This window comes from Acinonyx jubatus, chromosome C2 (genome assembly GCF_027475565.1).
Source record: "Acinonyx jubatus isolate Ajub_Pintada_27869175 chromosome C2, VMU_Ajub_asm_v1.0, whole genome shotgun sequence".
NCBI classification, from domain to species: Eukaryota; Metazoa; Chordata; class Mammalia; order Carnivora; family Felidae; genus Acinonyx; species Acinonyx jubatus.
In genome coordinates, this window is record NC_069384.1 from 151,195,111 (window position 1) to 151,215,992 (window position 20,882).

The window sequence follows — 20,882 nt, forward strand, 5'->3', positions numbered from 1 at the left end:
TTGAAAATGTTCATTGCAGTCTGTTTTGGTCATGTTTAAAAAGTGTTCAGAAGTGTTTGCCAAGAATTTGGGAGAAGGATGGATGAATAGGCAACACATTGAGGATTTTTAGGGCAGTGATACTGTTCTAATGGATACATTATCCATTTGTGGAAACCCATAGAATATACAATACCAAGAATGAACCTGCATGTAAACTGTGGGCTTTGGGTGTGGTGATATGTCACTGTGGGTTCAGCGACTGTAACGATTGTACCTCTCTGGTGCAGGATGTTGATAGCAGGTAGGAGAGCCTCTTTGTGTCGGGGGGAGGGGTATGTGGGAACTCTGTGCTTTCCACTCAACTCCCAAGAACCCAGAAGTGCTCTAAACAGTCAAGTCTACTAAAAAAAAAGTTAGGATAAGAAAACTTGTATCTGCACAAGTGGAAAAGAGACTTCTGGGTATTGTCATATTGGATGACAGGGCTCATTGCGTACTATGATTTGGTGGCATAGCTGGTTTCCTCTGTGATTCTTCCTGTTTCTTAAGGACCAGGTTTGGAGATTATGAACCATCATACTTTATGTAGAGCCCTTGGACTCCTTTTTTTGCTTTTCCATGCTTTTTTCGTATCTATTTCTGGCTCTTTGCTTCTAGGAGATTAGAGGACAATCTCACGCTAAAGTATTTAATGTTCAGTGCTAAATGCCCTTGAGCATTAAAAAAAAAAACAAACCTCCATGATTAACTTACTAAGCCACTTTCTTTTTCCCTTCTTTTCCTAAGATCTAGAGATGTCTTAGCATACATAGTGCTGTGGTTTTTAATTTTTATGTAGAAAAAAACTTGTGCTTTTCAAATTAAAAAAATCTGTGAGCTTTTTATTTTTTTTTATTTTTTATTTTAATTTTTTTTTTTTTAACGTTTATTTACTTTTGAGACAGAGACAGAGCATGAACGAGGGAGGGTCAGAGAGAGAGGGAGACACAGAATCCGAAACAGGCCCCAGGCTCTGAGCTGTCAGCACAGAGCCTGACGCGGGGCTCGAACTCACGGACCGCGAGATCATGACCTGAGCCGAAGTCGGACGCTTAGCCAACTGAGCCACCCAGGCGCCCCTCTGTGAGCTTTTTAAATACTCTGTAAATCTACTTCGGGTACCGTGATGCCAAAGACCTTGTCATAGCGTCTCTCTCTAGCGCACCTTCTCTCTGAGCTCTTCTCAGTAGATATCGCCTCATGCAGGAGGCTCAGAGGTTCATGCTTGGAGACATACAGAGAGGTCAGGCGCTCAGGTATGTTTCATTATAGCTCAGAAGGTAAGGGTGGAGAAGGACCATTCAATTAAAACAACAATGATATTAATATAGTTTTTCAGATGTCGTCAGTGCTTCCTACTGGGAATATAATAACTGCATCTTAAATATTCTGTCTGTACCTACTTTGGGGAAGAATGCCTGATTAGGAATGTCTCAAGTATATTATTCTTTTCTTTTTATTTTTTAATTAATTAATTAATTTAAAAAAATTTCTTTTTTTTAATGTTTATTTTTGAGACAGAGAGAGACACAGCATGAGCAGGGAAGGGGCAGAGAGAGAGAGAGGGAGACACAGAATGTGAAGCAGGCTCCAGGCTCTGAGCTGTCAGCACAGAGCCCGATGCGGGGCTCAAACTCACGAACCGTGAGATCATGACCTGAGCCGAAGTCGGACGCTTAACCGACTGAGCCACCCAGGCGCCCCAATTAATTTATTTTTTAATGTTGATTTATTTTTGAGAGAGTGTGAGTGGGGAGGGGCAGAGAGAGAGAGACACAGAATCCAAAGCAGTCTCCAGGCTCTGAGCCATCAGCACAGAGCCTGATGCGGCACTTGAACTCAAGAACCGTGAGATCATGACCTGAGCCCAAGTTGGACGCTTAACCGACTGAACCACCCAGGTGCCCCATTATTCTTTTCTTAGTAGCTATTTATTTTAGTAGGGGATTCTTTTTTTTTTTAAGCTTATCTGAGATTTTTAAAAAGTGTTTCATTATAGATTTTAAAAATACAAAAAAAATAGACTATCCTGAACCCTCCTAAAACCCATCACATACCCCCAGCAACCATCAGTGTGTGGCCAATTTTACCCTGTCCACTTCCTTCACTCCTGTTCTTTGAGACAAGTCCTCAGTGTCTCATCTTTTAATAAGAGTTTAGGTATGGCTCTCTAAGTGATATGGACTCCCTCTCTCTCTCTTTTTTTTTTTTTAACTTTTTTTAACGTTTATTCATTTTTGAGAGAGCGCAAGGAGGGGTGGGGCAGAGAGAGAGGGAGATACAGAATCTGAAGTAGGCTCCAGTCTCTGAGCTGTCATCACAGAGCCCGACGTGGGGCTCCGACTCATGAACCGTGAGATCATGACCTGAGCTGAAGTCAGATGCTTAACTGACTGAGTCACCCAGGTGCCGCAGACTCCCTCTCTTTTTAAAACATAACCACAAGATCATTTCACATCTGAAAAATTCAGAATAATTCCTTCATACTACCGATCCAACCATTGTTAAAATCTTAACGGTCTCCAGTGACCTAAGTTGTTTTCTTTTTTACACTTCAACAACAACGACCACCGAGGATCCAGATAAGTTCCACACATTGGAATTAGTTGTCATGTCTTTTAAGTCTCTTTTTATTTATAGGTTTCCTTTCATCTCTCTCTCTCTCTCTCTCTTTTTTTTTTTTTTTCCCTCCCTTGCAATTTGTGTGTTGAAGAGACTGGATTGCTTGGCTTAACAGTTTGCAACAGCCGTAGGGATTTTGCTGTTTTAATCCCTATGGTGTCTTTAATGTGTTCCCTTTTCCTCTGTGTTTCCTGTAAACAGGTAGTTAGGTTTAGAGGCTTAAACAAATACAGGTGTAGTGTTTTTGGCAAGTTCACTTCATAGGTTGTCTTCCTTCAGGAGGCCCTGATGTGTGGCTCTTTCTTTTTGTAATGCTGTCGCTGGGTGCTTCGGTCTGTTAGTTGACCAGGCGCTGTAAAATGGGACGTTCTAAGTCCATCATTACTGTTTTCTTTGACTATGTTAAAGTGGATTGGAGCTATAATTCACATACCATATGTTGTGGTTCATCTGTTTGAAGTGTACAATTCAGGGCCTTTGTATATTCACAGCTACGTGCAGCCATCCCCAGTTTCAGAGTCCTGTAGTCTTGTCGGAAAGAAACCCCGTATCCTTTAGCTGTTATCCCCCTGTCTCCCGCGCCCTCAGCCCTACATAACCACTGGTCTGCCTTCTGTGTGTAGAGTTCCTCTTTCTAGATTTGCATTTAGTGGAGTCATATGATATGTGGTCTTTTGAGACTGGCTTCTTTCGCTTAGCTTAAATCTTTTTGAGGTTCACTCATGCTGTAGTATGAGTCACTACTTTCACTGCTTTTTTGTAGCCTAGTGTTATCCCAGTGTATGGGTATGGCGCATTTTGTGTGTCCATTTGGGTGTTGATGCACATCCCCCCCCTTGTGAATAACGCTGCTGTAAACATTTGTGTACACGTTTTTGTGTAGACGCATGCTGTCCTTTCTAGCTGGGAGTGGAATCGCTGGTCACATGGCAACGCCATGTTCAGCCATCGGAGGAATGCCAGAGTGGTTTCCAAAGTGGCTGCGCCGTTTCACATTCCCAGCAGCAGGGCGTGTGAGTTCTGATTCCTCTATACCCTCACCAACACTTGTTCTCGTCTGACTTTTTTTAGAGCCGTCCTAGCAGCTGTGGTTTTGATTTGCGTGTTCCTGATAACTAATGGGTTTGAGTATATCTTCATGTAGTTATTGACTCTTTGTACATCTTTCTCAGAAAAATACATCTTTTGCCTATTTTTAACTTGGGTTGTCTGCTTAGAATCGAGTTGTAAGAGTTTATATATTCCAGATACAAGTCCCTTATCATATACAGCCTAAAGCATGTTTTAAAATATCATTATGAAGTCACGAATTCAAACATTTGATGATTCGAATTCATTGTAGCTTTTATTCTTAGTCGATTTTCAAGTTGTTCAACCTTTAACTGATATGAGTGTCTTCAGGTTGATTTCCAAGTAGCTTTGACTCATTGTAAGTCTCACCGTCTTGGTAAGTTCTCTGCTACCTAGCACAAGAAAGGGTTCCAGGTTCGTCTGGTCGTTTCTTGCTCCAGACCTGGAACCAGCTGTTTGTCCGGGGTGCTGGCTCTCGTAGGGGGGCAGTGTGCGTGCTAGAGAGCTCTTGCCACCGAGAGGATTATGGTTTATAAAGGGCTTTTTAGTGGATATATAGGAAATGTTTATGTGGGGTACTTTTGTCTTTGTAAAGTCAAAATACATTACGAATTTACGCTGCTAGTTCTAGTTCACTTTCAGGACTCAAGCATTTTTCCTTCTTACACGTGCATGTCTCTGTTTTCGCACTGCGCGTTCTCAAAGTCACTGGGGATGATAGTAATTATGTTATATTCTGTTCTCATTGCTGTGCCCCACAGTACTCAGAATAGCAATACCAATGTCACCACCAACGATATAATTACTGAAAATAGTTAAAAGTTTTTTGTGTTCTTCTGTTGGGTTGTTACTTTGCTGCTAGCCTATGTATAGCCCAAGCATTGGTTTTAAAAGTTACTCAAAATAGTTTCTCTCTCTGTGCTGATGCTGCTACCCGGATATATAGTTAGGTTCACTGTATTTTATGTTCAGTATTTAGGAGTTGCTTTTAAAATTTTTATCTTTAAATAATTTTCGCTTTTAACTGTGGTGAAAAGTACAACGAAGTTCACCGTCTTAACAGTTTTAAATTGTTACAGTTCAGTGATATCAAGTATATTCACATTGTTGTGCGGTGAGAACTTGCTCATCTTGCAAAACTGAAACTCTGTTACACAACAGCTCCCGTCCGCGTGCCCTCCGCTCCTGGCAACGACCCACCGTTCTCCTTGCTCTGTGGGTCTGGCTGCTCTGGGCGTCTCGTATCAGTGAGCTCATACAGGATTTGTCTTTTTGTGACTGGCTTGTTTCACTAGCGTAATGCCCTCAGGTTTCACCCATGTTAGCACGTGTCAGAATTCCCTTCCTGAATAATACTGTGGTGTGTCTGTGTACCACATTTTGTTTATCCATTCATTTGCTGGTGGACACTTGGGTTGCTTCCATCAGGAATTGCTTTTTCAATTTAATTTTGTTGCAGTTACATAACATTTACATGTATCTGAAGTCAAATCAAAGAAAATCTACTCAAAGAAATGAGTCTTCTATCTCTTCATTCCTGTTTCTTGAGGGAATTTTTCACCTAAATGGTTTATTCTTCCTTTCTTCTTCTTCTTTTTTTTTTTTTTTTTTTTTTGCTTAAGAAGGTAGATCTATTTTGCTATTCAAAAAATATATATACAAATGTGTATGTTTTTATTTCCCCCCTTTCTTAGAAAATGGTAGCATACTGTAAATACCTTTCCATACCTCGATGACTGTGACCTTTATGGTCGTGGATCTTCTTCACTCTTTTGTATTATTACATAGTTATTCTGTTGTGTGTGTGTCCTGTAGTTTCTTCCACCGGCTCCCTATTAATGGACATTTGAATTGCTGGCAGTCTTTTGCTGTTAAAAATAGTCCTGCAGAAGTGGTGTGCTACATAAGTCCTTTTGCATTTTTGCTGGCCTGTCTACGGGAGTCGTCAAAGTGGGTTTACTGGGTCTAAGGGTATGGTAATTCTGTCGGATCTGCCGGATTCCCTTTGTGGTAGTAGTGATGCCATTTCGGATTCCTGTCAAAATGTGCGAGAGGGCCTGTTCCCTTCCCCATAGAATTTTCTTGAATATGTTGTCAAATTTTGGACGAGTGCTTCGGCGGGACATACAGTTTTAACTTCTTGATCTTTTAGTATGATCATCTTTTTATATTCAGAGTGATTTCTGTTTTTTTCTGTGAACTGTCCATATCTTTAGATTATTTTTCTATATACTAGTGTTTTTTCTTCCTAAGTTTAGAGACTCTATATAGAGAGATAGTCATGTTTTGTCTCTGATGTAAGTTGTAATTTATTTTTTACAGCTTATCATTTGCATTTGTACTTTTCTTAGAGTGCCTTTTGCCATTCAAAAGTTTGTATGTGGTCTAACTTATTACCCATTTCCTATTCTTGCTTACAGATTTCTGGATTTCTTAGTCCTGTTTTCCCTACTCTTTGGTTATAGGAATCCACTCATTTTTTTCTCTGGTAACTATATCCTTCCTTCCTTCTCTCTTTTTCCCTCTCTTGTTTCTGTGCACTTCCAATCCATTTGAAATTTGTCTCGGTGTGTAGTCTGAGGTGTGGTTCCAATTCTCTTTTTCCATTTGGATATACGGTTTTTCCAGGGTCACGACATGAAAGGCTGTCTTTTCTCATTGATTTGAGATGCTCTTCTTGTTTTGTTGTTTGATATATTCGACATGTAACTGGGTATATTTCTGGATTTGCTGTTCTGCTCTCTGTGCTCATAAGCCATTGCAACATTGTTTTAATTATGTAGGTCTTCTATCCAGTAAGGCTAGCTTTCTGTTTTTTCAGTGCTTTTTTTCCTGGCTGTTTTTTCTTACATTTTTCTTACAGATTTTACAATCAGCTTCTCTAACTCTGATGAGAAAAAAGCCTAATAGTGTTTTTATTTGGACTGCATGAAATGCATAGATTTGTTTGGGGAGAACTGACATTCTTATGATGCTGAGGTGTTTTTGTTTTTAATTTTTTATTACATTTATTTACTTTTGAGAGACAGAATGAGACAAGGTGAGAACGGGGGAGGGGCAGAGAGAGAGGGAGACACGGAATCTGAAGCAGGCTCCAGCTCTGAGCCGTCAGCACAGAGCCCGATTCAGGGTTCAAACCCACAAACCGTGAGAGCATGACCTGAGCCGAAGCCGGACGCCTAACCGACCGAGCCACCCAGGTGCCCCGACACTGAGTCTTTTTATCCAGGAAGATGGTATACCTTTCTGTTTGTTTAGTCCTACTTGTCTTTCAGGAATCTATATTTCTTAGCGTTTGTTTATTTTGAGAGAGGGAGAGAGAGACAGAGACAGAGACAGAGAGGGAGAGGGTGGGTGAGGGGAAGGGGGAGAGGGAGAGGGAGAATCCCAAGCAGGCTCCATACTGTCGGTGCAGAGCCAGACATGGGGCTTGATCCCATGAACCGTGAGATCATGACCTGAGCTGAAATCAATACTTAACCGACTGAACCACCCAGGCGCCCTCAGGAACATTGTATACAATTTTCCCCATATTGATCTTTGGGTATTTCCTATATGTTTACACATGTATGTTTAAAAATTTTGTGTTGTGATCATGTGTTTATTGTATTTTCTCTCTAGATTATATTTATGAAGATTATCGAGTTTTATATGTTAATTTTATGACCTGTTACTTTATTAAGTCATCTCATAGTTCTTAGTAATTTTGCCATTGATTAGTCTGGGTTTTCATCTCCTAGGAGATGAAAAATGTTAATTTTCTGAGCCTTTCCCTAGAATACGGCATTTTTCTAAGTTGCTGTGCGTGGGAAGTCCGGGTGTGTTTCTGGAGGTCATGTGTCGCCTGTTACTCTGGCGTAGACAGTCCAGTGTCTTGTGCGCCATTCTCTGTGCAAACCGTGTCACTTGTGTATTGACAGGAGTTGGAAAGGCAGAAACACATGTGCAGCGTGCTGCAGCATAAGATGGATGAGCTTAAAGAAGGCCTTCGGCAGAGAGATGAGCTCATCGAGGTAGGTGCGGGCCCTGTGGAAACACTTGATTTTGGAAACGAAGCATTGGGTGGGACGAGGGGGTGTGCGCTGGGAGGGAAGGGAGTTAAAATGCCACAGTTTCCTGGTCTCTTCCTCACCCTAAAGTTTCACACACGTGACACATCGAGTCAGGCTTAAAAAGTTGACGCTACCGGTCTTACAAACGTTCCCGCTCTTGCCAGCAGAAGCTTCTGTAATTGTCTTTTATTCCTCAGCTCATTCTTTGCTAACGTTGTCTTAGAAAGCGAGCAGAAGGAAAAAGCAGGAGCACCATCGTTCTTTGGCATGTGGTGGGTGCTGTGTGTCGAGACGGGAGCCTTGGGGAGTGAGGCGTTTGGTCTTCGCCGAGGCAGCCAGACGACAAGGCCGAGTCGCCGTGACGCCTTCCCCGCAGAAGGGTGGAGCTCGGCAGCGCAGAGGCTGTGCTCGGGGAGGAGCCCGGGGTGGCAGCAGCGGGGGTCCCCCAGGGGGAGTCCGAGAGCGCTCCTCATCTCTCCCCTGTGAGCATCCCTGTCGGATCTCTGTGAGCAGCCCTGATTTCCCGTGAATGTGGTTTTCCCGCTCGAGGCTGTCGTGTTTGGTAAGCGTCTGGGCCGGGGTCCCGCCCGCTGGCTCGGTGTGGCTATCAGAGGTGTCTCGCGTGCGCCTGATGCCACGAGGGCGATTTCAGGAAGGCCAGCTCTCGAGGATCCCCGGGACGTGCCTCCTGTGCCACACGGGTGCTTGTCCACCTTCCTGTCGCTCAGCACCCGCCCTGCCCCTCTGTTTCTTTTCCCCCATGGACCCGCCTCACCTAATCCCTCACCCTGTAAGTCAGTTAAGAAACCAGTTCATAGAGGAAAAGGAATGCCTGCTTTTTTGTCTGTGGATCTGTGTCACTTCTCTTCATCCTTGAGAAGAAGTGAATGTAGCCTGCCAAAAGCAGGTGGAGTTTGTGGATCTAAACACGGACACAGACAACCCTTTGAAAATATCAGATGACATGTGAAGTTAGTTGTCCTAGTTTTTCCATTTATGGCATGGAGCATAATATCTAAATTTTGTATCCTGCTGGTGTTCAAAAATAATGGGAATTCCTCTCCTTTTTTGTCCTTTTGTGTTTTTTGTGTCAGTATGCCAACCACTTGTTATTTCTTCTTCTAATTAAGATGTATACTTTTCCCGTTTTTGATATGGAAAGAATAGTAAAACTGCTTTGGCAGCTGCCTCTCAAATTCAGTAGCTTAAGTCAGAATTGGTTAAGCTTTTAACCAATTCTGTTCTAGCTTTTAATTTGATGATTGTGCTTAAGAGGAATTGTAATGGTTGATTCCTGTAACTTGTCACCGTGGTTTCTCTAAAAGCCGGGGGTGCTGGATATACAAACTTCAAAAAAACCTTAGTTTTGGGAGTTTTTATGTTTAGAATTGACATCTCTCAGATGTGAATACCCATGTTTACGTATAACTGCCAAACCTTGAATGTGACAAAATAATGCTTTGAGGTCTTGCGTGGTTAAGTAGATGAGAAATGTGTAAATTGAGAAGGTAGGAGATGGTAATTTGCCAGTAATTTTTAAAAGCAAACCTGTTAAATGCAAAAGGATACACGTTGAGCCTCATTGCCTGAGGAGGACAGTTTAGGAATCGCTGGACACTGCGTTCCAGTGTTTCTAAAAACCAGTAGGACTGTTTATTCAATTCATGATACTCTTGCTATCGTAGGTTCTGCTGACAAGTTCAGAATGATTCAGCTGAGATACGGCTCCCTTGTATTCTTCAGCTGTGCTTCAAAAAAGGAAGTTTAAAACCACTGCTTGTTCTCGGTGATAAGGATCATTTGTCCATAAGCAAATCTGCGTCTCCCTCTCTAGAAACGTCAGTCGTTCCATGTTGGGGAGAGTCAGTTACCAGAGGAGCACACGTGGGGCCGCATGCACACAGAAGCCCCGCCTGGCCTGCTGCCCCATAGCTGTGGTTGCAACAGCTACTCCCGGTTTCCTTGTGGCAAGCCAGGGGGAGTCGTGTCGCCGAGACACGGGATGTCATCTTGCCCTTTAGCAAGCAACTCTGGCTTTTCCTGTTGATTGCAGACTTTCTTTCTCCCTTTTTAAAGTTTCCTTACCAGCTTTATTTCTGTTCTGTTTGCCTCCCTCTGACCCCCTCCATTTTTCTTTCTGCTTTTTTATTACTTCTCTCCCCTCTTCCTCTGCAGGAGAATCAACGAATGCAGCAGAAAATAGACACCATGACAAAAGAGGTGTTTGACCTCCAGGAGACACTTCTTTGGAAAGATAAAAACATTAGGGTACGACATGACATTGGGCTTTGGTCTGAAGCTCATTGATGAGGAACAGACCAATAGAATTTAACCTAGAGGTTCCTAAAAATCCGTCCTTTGGGTTATCTTTGAGCATGTATGCACGGAAATGTGAGTAAAAGCAGAAGAAGAACAAAACTTCCAGGGGGAAACCTGATACCGTGCCTGGAAGGAACTCTTCTTTCTAGCTGACTGTGGGATTCTGAAACCTACAAGTAGGAACTTTCTAGGGAAGTTTATTTCCCCAGGATTCTTATCCAGAAGCAGCCACAGGCGTTTAATTCAAACTCTGTGGGTAACTTGATATCCTTACATTGCAAGAATTTTGGATGAGAAGCGAGAGAACAGTGAGTGGGGGGTAGAGGACAAGTAATTAGTATCCCATAAATCCCTGGTGAATAAAATAGGGGGAGATTAACATCACCGTCGTTACGGAAGTGGATAGGAATGTGAGATTGGCCAGGGCTGCCAAACTGTGACGTCATCTCTAATTATGACCCCATGACTCCCCAAAGCAGGGGCCCCGGTGAGGAAAGTCCTCAGTGCTTTTTCCCTAAGGCCTTCAGGTAGATTCCAGGCACACAGGAGGCTGGAAAAACGCCCCCCAGTTCGTCCTGTGTCACCCCTTTGACACGTGCCCCGTCTCCTGGCGTGGACTCCGGGTCGTGCGGCGGGGGTTCCACGCAGCCACAGCTGCCAGAGCAGCGCTTTCCTCGTCAGGACGGGGCTGCGGGGAGGCAGCAGACAGAGGGAGCCCCTGTCCCGAGGCCGTGGGGGAAGTTGGCACAGACCCCCAAGAGCGCCTGCGTGGACCCGGGATGAGAAGCCCTCTGGGTCCATGTCCTTCATTGTTGGGAGGGCTCTCGGGTGCTTCTCATCCCTGCAGGGACCTGTCCTCTTAGGAATGAACACGTGGGAAACAAAATTACTTCTTAAGAGTTTGGCAGACCAAAAGTTTTAAAGAAATAAAGCTACCTTTTTAGAATTTCTAATATTTAAATAATGGAGTTTCTAAAATTCCACCCCAAGTTAGAAGAGCCTTCTGGAATATAAATTAACAACAGTTAAGAGTTTGGGAATTTTGATTGTCATCTGCTGATCTCATTGAAATTTTTACTTGGGGAATTTAAAATGAGATGTGAAAAATGTGTGGCACTAAGCAGTAGTTTGAAGGTTTGGTTGAAGTCTGGTCACTATCCAGAATGGTCTTCTCTTAGGACCTTCCATGATTTTCTTTAGCACAGATCTGTAGGTCCATGATTTCCATTTTGTGTAATTATCTTAGTATTTAAACTGATTATTTTGGATCAGCCGTAGGAAAACCCCAGCCCACACAGTCCAATAAAATAGCTATTCAAAATAAAACAAAAATTTTTTTTCTGCCAAAAAGACGTGCTGATAGTTGAGACACAAATTTTTTGACTTTTAAGTTTTCCTGGCATTACTGAATGACTAAGTGGCTGTCTTCTTTCTGCATGGTATATAATAATGTGTTCCTTTGGCTTTTTTGTTTTTTAAGTTACACTTAAAGAATTGTTTTGAGCTAATTGTAGCTTCACATGCAATTGTGAGAAGTAATGCAGAGAGATCCCGTATGCCCTTCATCCACTTTTCCCCTAAGGTCACGTCTTACAAAGTGCCACAGCCAGGATATTGACCTTGATGTAGGCAAAGCACAGAACATTCTCATCACCACGAAGGATCCCTCCAGTTGCCCTTTCGTGGCCTTGTCCACCACCTCCCTTACTCCTTGCCGAGCCCCGGCAGCCGCCAATCTGTTCTCATTTCTGTGATTTGGCCATTATGAGCCCTATCACAGAAATGGAATCATACAGTATTTAACGCTTTGGGGTTATGTTTTTCCCTCAGCACAGTTCCCTTGAGATTCACCCAAGTTGCATGTATTAGTAGTTGGTCCCTCCTTTGACTCTTTTGGAAAGTTTCTAAATTATGGTAAAGTACAAATAACGTACAGCTTACCACTTGAACCAGTTTTCGGCATCGAGTTCGGTGGTCCTGAGTACGTCCACAGTGTTGTGCTACCGTCACCACGGTCCGTCTCCAGGGCTCCTTCGCCCTGCGCAACTGAAACTGTGCCCGTTAAACGCCAACTCCCCCCCCCCTCCTCCCCAGCCCCTGGCAGCCACCATTCCACGCTCCGTCTCTACGGACTTACTGCTCTAGGCACCTCACGTAATTATCAGACGGAATCAGACGGCCTTTGTCCTTCTGTGACTGCCTTATTTCACTTCCCATCGGGTCCTCAAGGCTTCTCTGTGGTGGGGCAGGTGTCAGAATGCCCTTCCTTTTTAAGACCAAATGAGAAATATTTTGTTGTCCGGATGCACCACGTTTTGTTCATCCACTCGTCTGTTGGTGGACAGACCCGTGGTTGGCTTCCGCCTTTTGGCTGTTGTGAATAATGCTGCTGTGAACATGAGTTGGCAAATACCTCTTTGTGACCCTGCTTTCATTTCTTCGGCTGTATCCCCAGGAGTGCAATTGCTGCATAATATGGCGATGGTGTGTTTAAGTTTTTTGGGGACCAGCCACACTGGATTCCACAGCCACTGCCCCATTTCACATTCCCATCAAGCACTGCGTAGGGGTTCCATTACCAACACCTGTTTTCCGTTTTTCCGATAGCCATCCTGATGTGGTCCTCCCATGACTTACCCAAGACGCGTTTTCGACACTCAGTGACTCCCTAATGCACCACTTGCCTCTAGCTTCATTTTCAAGATTTCACGTTAGTAACTTAATAAAGGAACATGGCCATTATTTTCATGCTACAGTTTGGTTCTCTTTAGTTCTTCCTTCATTGATCCTTGTAGTCATGCACACAGCCCGAAAGCAGCTCTAAGTGCCAGGTGGCTACATGTAGAAATGCATCCAAAGGACTTTTTGATCTAGATAGCCCAGTGTGAGACTCACTCCCATTCTGACGAAAGATATTTCTGCCCCTGTGCAATTATATGGAGAGTTAACCTGTTGCCCAAAAGTGCAGCCTGTTATACGTATCTTCCAGACTTCTTGACACTAGAATTTGAGGTTAGGTCAGGGGTAAAGAGTTCTTTAGATCTCCGCAAGCATGTACTTTTTACCCTAAGAAAAAAATCTGCCGTATGAGCTATTACTGAATGCAAACACAGGGTAGTGGTTTTATGGTCAGGTACTACAGAGGATTTCAGATCCGGCGTGAGTACATTTGTTCCAATTATAAGGTATTTTGGTAGTCTCCAAACTTTGTGGTGAAGTGGGAGAACTTATAGGATGTATTTTATTTTCCCGTCCATAATTATGGGAAGACGAAGTTTAAAAAGTCCAAAAGTAAAGCTGTCCATTGCCAGAAGACGTAGAAAGAGGAGCGAATGGCATGTACCAGCATTTGCTAGAATGTCCAGTTTCAAATTGGTCTGTTCCTGAGAGACCGTGTATGTTCAGTGGTGGTGTTTCTGTGGAGCATGTCGTGGCCGTGATCACTGACCCAGCTGTGTGTGCTGATGCACGCATAACTGTGCACGCAGATACCAATAACCCACAGATTCTAACCCAGCGGAGGTCCGGGTGTCTGTCAACAGATGGGAAAGTATTGCTTGTGCTTTTTTGTCCTGATGTGACACTTGTCATTAATGGAATGGCATGGGAGTATTAGCGTGGAGGGTCAGGGTAAATGCCTCATGATGCTAGCAACTCAAAGTATCAACTTACAGGCAGACTTAAGACACACCATATGGTGTGAATGCAAATTGTTGAAAAGAAATGAGATCTTGACGTTGCAGTTTGGGTGAGCAAGGAGTAGGACTTGCCCTTATACACTGCTTTTCCAGCAACATTGAGACGACAGTAAGGAAACGTAATTGTGGCTTTTTTAGGGCTGTGATATAGAAAAAGTATGCCAAGGCTTTGGAACTGAAAAGAACTGGCATTGGCACTTACTGGGACTTTGGGCAAGAAAAGCATAACCTCTCTGGGCCTCAATTTTCTCATCTGTGAAATGGGGATAACACAAGTACAGGATATATAAGGGAGAGATTATATATGTAAACATATTAGGCAGATTTTATGTCTTTGTAGCAGTGCCTGCTGTATAGTTGGAGCTGCACAGAGGTCATTGCTAGCATCCCTTATTTACTGACTGCCAGTTTGGGTGCACAGTAGGATTTATAAGGATTTAGAACATCGTCCACCTGTTCCCCAGTCAGTAATGAAGCAGTTGGCTCATTTCTAGCCCACTAAACCGAGAGAGCAGGGTTACCTGTTGTAGTTTAATTTCTTGGATTAATGGGGTTGTGGGTAGAAAATATTAAATATACGAACACGTATATAGAGAGGCTTTTTAAACATAGTCACCCGTCAGCTGTCCACATAGACTGCTTGCTTGGGGTACGTTTTGAAGTCTGGGTTATTTCATTACCCGGGGCAGGTTTGGTTTGTCAACTGCTTCTCCCTCTCGCATGCCCGCTTCTCCCACCGCCACCCTCGGCTCCTCAGCTCCGACGGTTGTGAGGTCCAGGCAGTGGTGGGGGGCTCCAGGTGCAAACGGCGGGCGGGGGGCGGCTTTTCCGGAGCTTTCCCTGGGGCTCTGGTGCTGCAGCAGTGCCCACACCGTGTACCTGGGGTGGGGCTGCTGTTGTCCCTTCAGCTTTTCAGATGGGGAGTCTGAGGCATAGGTAAGTCACCTGCCACCACTCAAAAGCCTGATCCCCAAACCCTTATTCTGCTGCGCTCCGTACTCAGGCTCCTTTGGTTTTGTCAGTATTTTAGTTTTGGTTTTCACATTCAGAAAGGCGTTATCAGAACACCAGATGATTCTTAATTGTATTTAAGTAAATTAACAAAAAACAGGTCCTTGGGGATCCCTTTGGAGGTTAGCTATTTTGAATTAGGTGGTATTTGAGGAATATTTTGCCACACTGCTTAGAGAACAATCACTACGGCCAGTATTGAATTAAAATACCTTGTGCATACTGGTGTTTTTTCTTTCAGGGTCATTGAAATTTTCTGACTTAAAAAAAGTTTAAATTAAATTAATTTTTTGAATTAAACCTTACTGTGTTCTTGAATGAAGTATTTTAGTTAAACGTGAGATGTATTTGTTTGTATTGGTCACCAGACGAAAATGTAGTAAAGAGATCAGTAAGGAAAAGTTCATTTTAATATTATTGCTGTCTTCATCTTCCTTTTCCTGTTTTTTTTTTGTTTTTTTTTTTTTTTCCTTTTCATCGACTGGGAAAGAAAGATCAGCTCTCCTGCCTGATGGGATAAGCATGCTTTGGCAAATTTATGCACGATTAACCAGTTTCTGTTAAAACTCTCCTGTGGAGACGTGTGTCCCCAAGACCTTGTATTTCCTCCCGTGTCTACCTAACTGCCGGTTTCCAAGCTTTTACTGCTCCCTCGTCTTTTATGCCCTTATCTGTGTTTATTTGAATTAGGTGCTCTCTGCTCCCTCTTTCACTCGCTCTTTTTCTGTGCCATTCTTTCCCTTGCTACCCTGTCTAAAACCAGGCCCTAGAGAAACAGAGAGAATACATTGCCTGCCTTAGGAATGAGCGAGATGCGCTCAGAGAGCAGCTGGCTGACCCGAAGGAGACGGTGAAGACAGGAGAGGTACGTTAGCTTTGGCCCGGAGTTAAGTCCCTCGCTGCTTTATTCTTCCCTCTCATCTGGTTATCTTTCCTAGCCCAAAGACAAACCAGTGCTCATTCTTCAGTGCACGGTAGACAGGAGTAAGCCACTTCTTCCGCAGAGCTCTGCTCCATGTAACTAGTTCTCACCAGGTGTTACCCGTGGCACACGTCCTGTCTGTCACAGGACGCACCGCCTCTGCGTGGGCCGTGTTTTGTGACGGTGGGTTTTGCCTTCTCCACAGAAGCATGGCTTAGTTATAATCCCTGATGGCACCCCCAATGGTGACGTCCATCATGAACCGGTGGTTGGAGCCATCACTGTGGTGTCCCAGGAGGCTGCTCAGGTCTTGGAGTCTGCAGGAGAAGGTCCACTAGGTAAGGCACCGGCCGCTGCTGTGTCGACTGGGATTTAATGTCGTCCTCGTAAGACTTCCGGCTTATTCATGTCCCATCTTGGAAAACAAAAACGACATCTGAGGTGTATCTAAATCCTTAACAGGAAGAAATCTGGGCACGCTGTCTCCAGGCATCCTTGACCTTGGGAAACCAGCATCTGGGTCATTGTAAGGCCCCTGGGGAGAGGCACTGTTGGTGTATACACATTGCTTCTTCACCTAAATACAAATCTTCCTGGAGGAGATAATCCAGCACAGGCACCCCAGGGAACCAGGGGGCTGGTGGGCGGCTCCCAATATGTTTTAAGTTTCTTCTTCCTAGAGAATCTGGTTTTCTGCTCTGCTCCTTATCCTGCGGTTCCGCAGCTCTTTGCCACCGCAGATGACCAAGAAGACAGGTCTTACGGGAGTGTTCTTTCCAGAGCAGGGCCTCTGAGCCTCTTGACATCTAAGGCTCTTAAATTTAAGCCCTCGAGACTTTCATAACACCTCTCCCAGGAAACCACACGGGTGTGCATCCATTGGCTCCACTAAGATCCTGCTCGAGAGGAAGGAAAATGGCAGAAACTCTATCATCAGCTCACTTTTTTGTTTAAAAAAATCTTTTTTCGTTTTCATAGATATTGTAGGTTTCCCAGAGGAGTGGAACATTTTTAGAGTTAGTAAGCACATTCTCTAATGCACAGAATTGCAGAAACGGAGCACTTTGATACAGCAGATGCGGGCGAGGCAGTGGGAGCCGCTCTAGAGAATGCGTTGAATGTGTGGCTGGGGGCCGCTCAGGGTGTCCTCTGTTGATCTGAAAGGTGCTGAGGAAACCAGCACTTGCATTTAGCTGTGACCCCGGTCGGTTGTGGGAGGTGCTGGCTTGATGTCGGCTGCTGCTTTTACTCATCTGTGGTCCTCCCTCAGTCCAAGATCCAGTTGTTTTCTTTTTTAATTGTTTTTTAAATGTTTTTGAGGGAAAGACAGAGCACGAACAGTGTGGGGGGGCAGAGAGAGAGAGAGAGGGAGACCCAGAATCCAAAGCAGGCTCCAGGCTCCGAGCTGTCAGCACAGAGCCCGACGCGGGGCTTGCGCTTGACCTCACGAGCCTCGAGATCGTGACCTGAGCCGAAGCTGGACGCTTAATCGCCAGAGCCACCCAGGCGCCCAGGATCCGGTTTCGATGCAGGCCGGGGAAGCAGCCGTCTTCCTCTCGGGCCGGGAGCGAGCCCCGGCGATCCAGCTGCCGTGCCTCGGATTAGCCCTTGACTGCCTTCGGCTCAGGGTTGGTCCCCGTGTGCCCCCAATGGCCCGCGTGGGCCTTTGGCTTCTTCGGCACTGAGTTCCTGCTTCCCCTGTCCAGCCTCCCCACCCAGGCCCCCTCTCCCCCACATCATGTTTGCTCCTGTGAGGCTTCATCAAGCCTGCGAGAACACCCCGGCAGCTCGAGTCGTCTGCCTACGGTGAAAGCTTGCACATTTTGAAACAAGGAAGTGATCTTTGTACTTTGGTTTGTTTTTAAATGGAAAATCACTGCCCTTGGGAGCAAATGTTGTATTTAGTGCCTTGATAACTATCAGCTATGTGGAAATATGTGTTGAATATTTAAGTACTTTTCCTTAATACCATTAACTGAAGCATTTCCTTCGAAGCTCTTCAATAGAAAGCTGTGAGCTGTTTATCAGATAATGTTTGTTGTTTTTGAATTTCAAGAATTATTTTTAATTGTTCCAGTACTGTATCATTACAAATTTGGTTTACAGCCTTTTCCAATTTTTTTAGACGTCAGGCTACGAAAACTTGCTGGAGAAAAGGAAGAGCTACTATCACAGGTAAAGGCATTCTTCTCATTGGAAGGTAATGTTGGTCGTAATGGACTAAATCATAGGGTAAAACAGAGAATTGTACACAAGAAAGAAGGGTGCTTGCTTCAAACATCAGTACTCAAGCAACATTTGAAGGGTAAAAAGATGATGCCCATTTTGTCTCTTTGTAGTTTCCTGTTCTTTTAAAAAAATTTACAGGACATGGAGTCGAAGGAGTTAAATAGTTTCACAGAGCTTGTAGTGAAGACAGGAGCTCCCTGCCCTGCCTCCCCACCCTCACCCCTGACCGTGCCCACCTGGTCTGGCAGAGTCTTTCGATGCGTACTGCTCTTGTGCATCTCCGTCCCACACGCTCAGTTGCTTCTGGGCATTCTCTGTTGGCCTCCCTCTGTAGAAGCTCCCATCTGGCCTTCTGTCCGGTGCCCCCATCCTCCTCCGGAAGGAACAGCACGCCCGGCCCGCACGTTTTATCAGGGCTTGCGAGCGCCGCTCGCCGTTGGAGCCCGGCCACATTCCAGGGGTGCCTTCCCTCTCCTTCGAGGCTCCGGCTCCCCCAGAGTTCATAGCATGCCTTTGCTTTTCCTTTGCTTGGTTTCCTGTGTATTTATGACCAGTTTGGCTACAGAGTCTGCAACGGTAGTGAAATCTGCTGTTAGCGTTTTCAGATCCACCGTGTATTCTCTCAATTCCACTTTTTTTTTTTTTTTAAATGTTTACTTATTTTTGAGAGAGAGAGAGAGAGAGAGAGAGAGAGAGAGAGACAGAGCATGAGCATGGGAGGGGCAGAGAGAGAGAGGGAGACACAGAATCCGAAGCAGGTTCCAGGCTCCGAGCCGTCAGCACAGAGCCTGATGTGGGGCTCAAACTCACGAACCACGAGATCATGACCTGAGGCGAAGTCAGACACTTAACTGACTGAGCCACCCGGGCGCCCCTCAGTTCCACTCCTTGATTCTTGGAGCACGACCTGTGCCCCTGGGAACTTAATGGCCTGCTCCCTCTGTGCAGAGCCGGACTGCCCTTCGTTGCCACCTAGGCTTTCCTCTGCTGTGGCTCAGGTTGGATTCCCTTTTGCAAGGCCTTACGACTTCCTCCTTTTTTATTCGTTCTCTTTTTGGTCTGTCCCCCAGTAACTTCCTGAGAAAGGTGTATATGGGCTGTAAATTTTTCTTACCTTTGGAGGCCTGATAATGTTTTCATTTTACTCTCTCACTTGATTAACAGTTTAGGTATAGAATTCTTCATGACAGTCATTTTCCTTCTTTTTTTTTTTTTAAGAAGTTGCTTCATTGTTCTCTGGCTTCCGGTGTGGCTGTTAAAAGATTTCAAGGGCATTCTGATTTTTCATCTTCTGTGTGTGACTCCTTCTGTAGAACCCTCTCTGGCTGTTTATATCACACTTTTCCCTTAGTGTTTGGAAGTTTCACAGTGATGTGGTTTGGAGTTGTCATGCGTGGTATGGGCCCCTGTCAGTTGTAGGAATTCCTGTCCTTCAATCCTGGGGAAATTTCTTGACTGATCTGCTCCCTTCCCATCTTCTCTTCTCCTAGAATGACTGACTCCTATTCAGTCTTTTCAAATGTTTAAAGAGAGCGCACTGTTTATGCCAAATATTTCAGTGAACACAGCAGTTAAAGAATTCCTGCACGAGTAGCCCTTACATTCTTGTGGAAGAAGAGCAGACAGTAAACAGCACACGTAACGAGCATGTCGGTTACCCGGGATGTCAGAGGTTTGTGTGAACACGCCTACCGCGTGTGTGTCTGCAGTCACATTGAGTGGCACAGGTGCCGGTATGGGTGGGTGGAGTTGGATTTTACCAGGGAGTGTAACTGGGCAGAGGAGGTGAGGGCTGAAACCATGGCCCCAGAGATTAGGTGGGTAATGACGCTAATGGGTAATCCGGGGAAGATGTCAGGACCCAGTGGAAAGAAGATGGGAGGTGCCGGTGGGATTGAAGGCTTTGGGGATTCTGGGTCCTGAGAGAGGGAGCTGGAAGGATTGGCAACAGAGGTTAGAAAGAAGAGAATGGGACTGACTTATGCAGGGACTACCCTCATCTAGTAGGAGATCTAGTATGTGACCGTGAGAGAGTGGTGAGGGCAAGAAGGAATAGATGGCAGGATCCTTGGAGAGGAGGCTTGCCAGAAACTGACATCAGTTGTAGAGCGCTCCTCTACTTACATGTATCTTGAAATTGCCAAGGCTATTCTCGAGGGAGTGAGGTTCAGGAGCTACATGGTGAAGCAGGGGTGGGGCACTGGCAGTGAGGAGGGGTGGCAGGTGTGTGGAATTAGAGGGGAAGAGGTCAGAAAAGAGGAGTTCTGGGGAGCACCGAGGGAGAATAGGTGGGACACAGCACAGAAAGCAGGTCATGTGTTCTGTTCTCAGGCTCAGTGGTGGGACGACTGTGGAAGCAATCTCCAGAAGGCCAGAGGGCTGCAGAGGGAGCTTCTCAGGGGAGAGCGTTTTTCTGCTAGCGCACTAGGTGAGGAGACGGCTCCGAGAAGAGACTGAGGATGAGGGGGAAATGGTAACCCAGAGTTCCAGGCTTTGGGAAGGGTGAGGAGGAGTTGTACAGAGCCCTTTAGGAAAGAGCGTAGAGGGAGGATGACTGTTCTTGAGATGGACGTGACGATGATGGGGATAACGAAAGACTAGTCCTGGTTCACTCAAGGCAGACGGTGATGGCGACCGTCTGTGTTGAAAGGGTGGAAGTGTCTGGGAAGCATGGCTTTCCTCCCAGTGCAGAGCTCGCCCTTTCCCCATTGGGGGAGTGGCGTACTTGGTCCTCGAGGATTCCCCTGGCCACCGTTGATGGGGTCACAGCGAGGGAAGCCTTCTCTTCCACCTGGACCCCTGATCATCGCGTTCACCCTTGACCCTTGATGATGAATGGTGAAGGAGGCCCGGGGAGACTCACATCTTGGTCCCAGAGGCAGCTCCCCATCGTAGTTCTGAGCTGTGGTGCTCCCCAGACCTCTGCTAAGAGTAATA

General features: G+C 45.2%; 1 protein-coding gene across 22 annotated transcripts in view; it reads left to right on the forward strand.

Annotated features, from left to right (window-relative positions):
* The window catches only part of LRRFIP2 (LRR binding FLII interacting protein 2), a 105,938-nt gene that overhangs the window by 78,576 nt on the left and 6,480 nt on the right, over window positions 1–20,882 (forward strand). For 12 of the 22 annotated variants that reach the window (XM_053221707.1, XM_053221706.1, XM_027040632.2 and 9 more), the window contains 5 exons: window positions 7,635–7,727; window positions 9,942–10,034; window positions 15,558–15,659; window positions 15,922–16,054; window positions 17,842–17,891. In XM_053221707.1, coding sequence (XP_053077682.1) covers window positions 7,635–7,727; window positions 9,942–10,034; window positions 15,558–15,659; window positions 15,922–16,054; window positions 17,842–17,891 — 471 coding nt within the window. The remainder of the gene's footprint in view (window positions 1–7,634; window positions 7,728–9,941; window positions 10,035–15,557; window positions 15,660–15,921; window positions 16,055–17,841; window positions 17,892–20,882) is intronic. The other 10 variants (XM_027040637.2, XM_027040644.2, XM_027040646.2 and 7 more) reach the window with 3 other exon arrangements.